This window comes from Phaethon lepturus, unplaced genomic scaffold (genome assembly GCF_000687285.1).
Source record: "Phaethon lepturus isolate BGI_N335 unplaced genomic scaffold, ASM68728v1 scaffold27727, whole genome shotgun sequence".
Classification (NCBI taxonomy): domain Eukaryota; kingdom Metazoa; phylum Chordata; class Aves; order Phaethontiformes; family Phaethontidae; genus Phaethon; species Phaethon lepturus.
The window spans coordinates 22,734-25,195 of record NW_010551585.1 but is presented as its reverse complement, the minus strand read 5'-3'; the positions used below and the strand labels follow the sequence as shown (position 1 = coordinate 25,195).

At 60.6% G+C, this 2,462-nt stretch overlaps 1 protein-coding gene across 1 annotated transcript in view; it reads left to right on the top strand.

Annotated features, from left to right (window-relative positions):
• Positions 1 to 2,334: 2,334 nt before the first annotated feature.
• DOK1 (docking protein 1, 62kDa (downstream of tyrosine kinase 1)) overlaps positions 2,335 to 2,462 on the top strand; it is a 3,630-nt gene continuing 3,502 nt past the window's right edge. Inside the window, 1 exon segment of the mRNA XM_010290971.1 lies at positions 2,335 to 2,371. Within this exon segment, the coding sequence (XP_010289273.1) occupies positions 2,335 to 2,371 (37 nt within the window).

Sequence of the window (2,462 nt, the reverse complement as noted above, 5' to 3'; positions counted from 1 at the left end):
GCTCCTGGGTGGCAGTGCCAGCAGCTGCAGGGCCACTGCACCCCCTTGACCAGCTATGGGGCTTGCTCCTGCCTGCTGCTGGGAACCCCCCGTCAGTCCTGGGCCTGCGGCACAGCCCTCCGGCTCCCCGTACTCTGGCTGAGCCCCTGTAGCAGCTCTGCAGCCTCCTCCGGAGCCGGTGGTCGCCAGCGCGATGCCTCCCTGCGAAGGCAGTTTGGGCAGCGGGTGGCCTAGGAGCACAGTCGCCCACACTGCTCTGCGAGAGCAGCCCACGCCTGCCCTGCCCCGTGGGTCCCCCGCTCTGCCTCCTGAGAGGTGTTTGCATAGCCCTGGATTGTGCTCTAGTGGATTCCAGGCTTTGAGTGCTGGGCAGGGCTGCCTCGCAGGATGGCTGGCTGCACAGCTGGTGATCCCAGGGTCTTCCCACAAGGACCCGGCTGTTTGCTGAATGTGGTTTACCTTAAGCCTTTTTTTGTCCCTGCAGTCTGCTGTCAAGCCAAACGTGTCTGTGCAGCAAGCACCCTGCAGACCAGGCCGAGAGGCACTGGCATGGTAGTGGAAATTACTCCATGCCCGTGCCCTTGTCTGTTTGTTTGCAGCCTTTGTCCTGGAAGTGGTTTGTGGGGCTGAGCTAGGGACACAGCCACGCGCCTTTGCAGTGGGAAGATGGGGGAACATCTGCTTGGAGCAGGGGTGTGCTCATACCTTCCTTCACATGGTAGCTGTCAGTTGTGTGCTTGAGGTCTGGAAGCAAGCTGACAGTTTAGGAAGCGGTGAGCAAAAGACTGCAAGGATGGCATGTGTTCTAGAAGGGCCTGGCCTGGAGTAAGAGGCACAGGAGCTGCACATGGCCTCTCTGCAAAAAGCTGAAGATCCTTCATTGTGATTTCTGGTCATCTGCATGGAGAGCATGATTTTGTGTCATGTTGTTTGTTGCTGCCCAGAGGGTAAGCAGGGTCCAGTAGTTTGGGAACTGGGGCCAGAGATCGTTCGGAGTGCAGAAGAGAATTTCTTTTTCTTTTGACGATGAAGGAAAGTGCAGTCAAACAGAGCCCTAGAGGGCTCTGGCAGATTGGCTGGCCCTTGACTTCCCGATCCCAGGCTGGAGCCCTGCTGCATTAGACTGAGCAGTAGCTTCTGGGTTTCAGCAACAAATCCATTTAGGAGCCAAGCAAAAGAGCCTAATGGTCTTTTTGGGCCTTGCCTCTTGTTAAGAAGCTCATGTGGCTGGGTTTGAAACTGAAACTGTGACTGCTTGCCTTCTACAAGCCGTATATTCTGCTGCAACCCCATTCCACGTGACCCTGAGAAACGTCAGCTGCATGTTACATGAGGTTCTGTATTTGCACAGGAGCTTCCGGCTCCTGTGCAAATACAGACCCTCATGTAACATGCAGCTGACGCAGCCCTTGCAGGGTGTCTGCGAGCCCTGGATTTGCGTGGCGCTTCCCTGGAGGAGGATCTTGGCTATTTGGTGCTAGCGCTGAGGGTGCATCCCCCACGCAGGCCCCCAGGGGACCCTGCTGCTGGGTCTCCATCGCTGACAGAGTGTGTGCATTGCGCTTTCAGTTCTGCATGCGCTAAAATAGAAGTGCGCGCTTCCCTTCTGCGGGCTGTGCACTGATACTGGCACTGCCTGCACGCCTGTGCAGAAGCAGGACGCAGACCCTCGCGTTACTGGCTTGTCTCATCAGCTCCTTCCCTTGCTCGTACCACTGGGAGAGTGTGCCCAGGCCCGTGAGATGCTTTGGGTGCCAGTGTTGCCTGCACCGAGCACATCAGTGAGGAAGCAGAGCTGTTTTCTGCCCCGGCACCAGGGCACCTGCGTGGGCACGCCGTAGTGGTCAGACGAGCAGCAGTGGAGTGGGCACAGTGGCCCCCCGGGTGCTGCCCTGCCAGAGGCCGTGCCTCAGCACTGGCTTGTACTGCACCGCGGGCAGGGTCCAGAGGAGGGGGCTGCCAGGAGTAACTGCACCCTGTGCAATGCATAGCCCAGCTGGGGCCCAGGGTCGTAGCAGGAGCTCCAGGGAAGCCCCCCCTGCGCTGCCTGGCCCTGTTCATCCATGTTCGTGTCGGCTCGCGGGGGTGGGCCCTGGGGGATGGGCTTGGTGTGGCGGCAGGGTGGCCAAGCCGTGTGGGGCTGGGGGAGGCCCCTCGGGGAGGCGGTGGGGTCCAGGCAATGCAGGGCTGGGGCGGCGGCTGCAAGGGGACCCAGGGGCTGATGTGGGGAGAGGAGGCTGACCTGCTCTCCCTTGTCAGGGAAACCACCCCAGCGATGCTGGTGTGGCGGCCCGGCGTGGCAGAGAGGGCAGCGGGGAGGCGCCAGCCCTGGAGATGGCCGTGAACTCCATCTACTGCTCGAGAGACGAAGGTGGGACCTGCTGTCCTGACTTTGGGCTGTCTTCTGCGGGGTCTGTCCTGCTGCTGCCCCATCACCGGGGCTCAGGTGGGCAGGGCGAGGC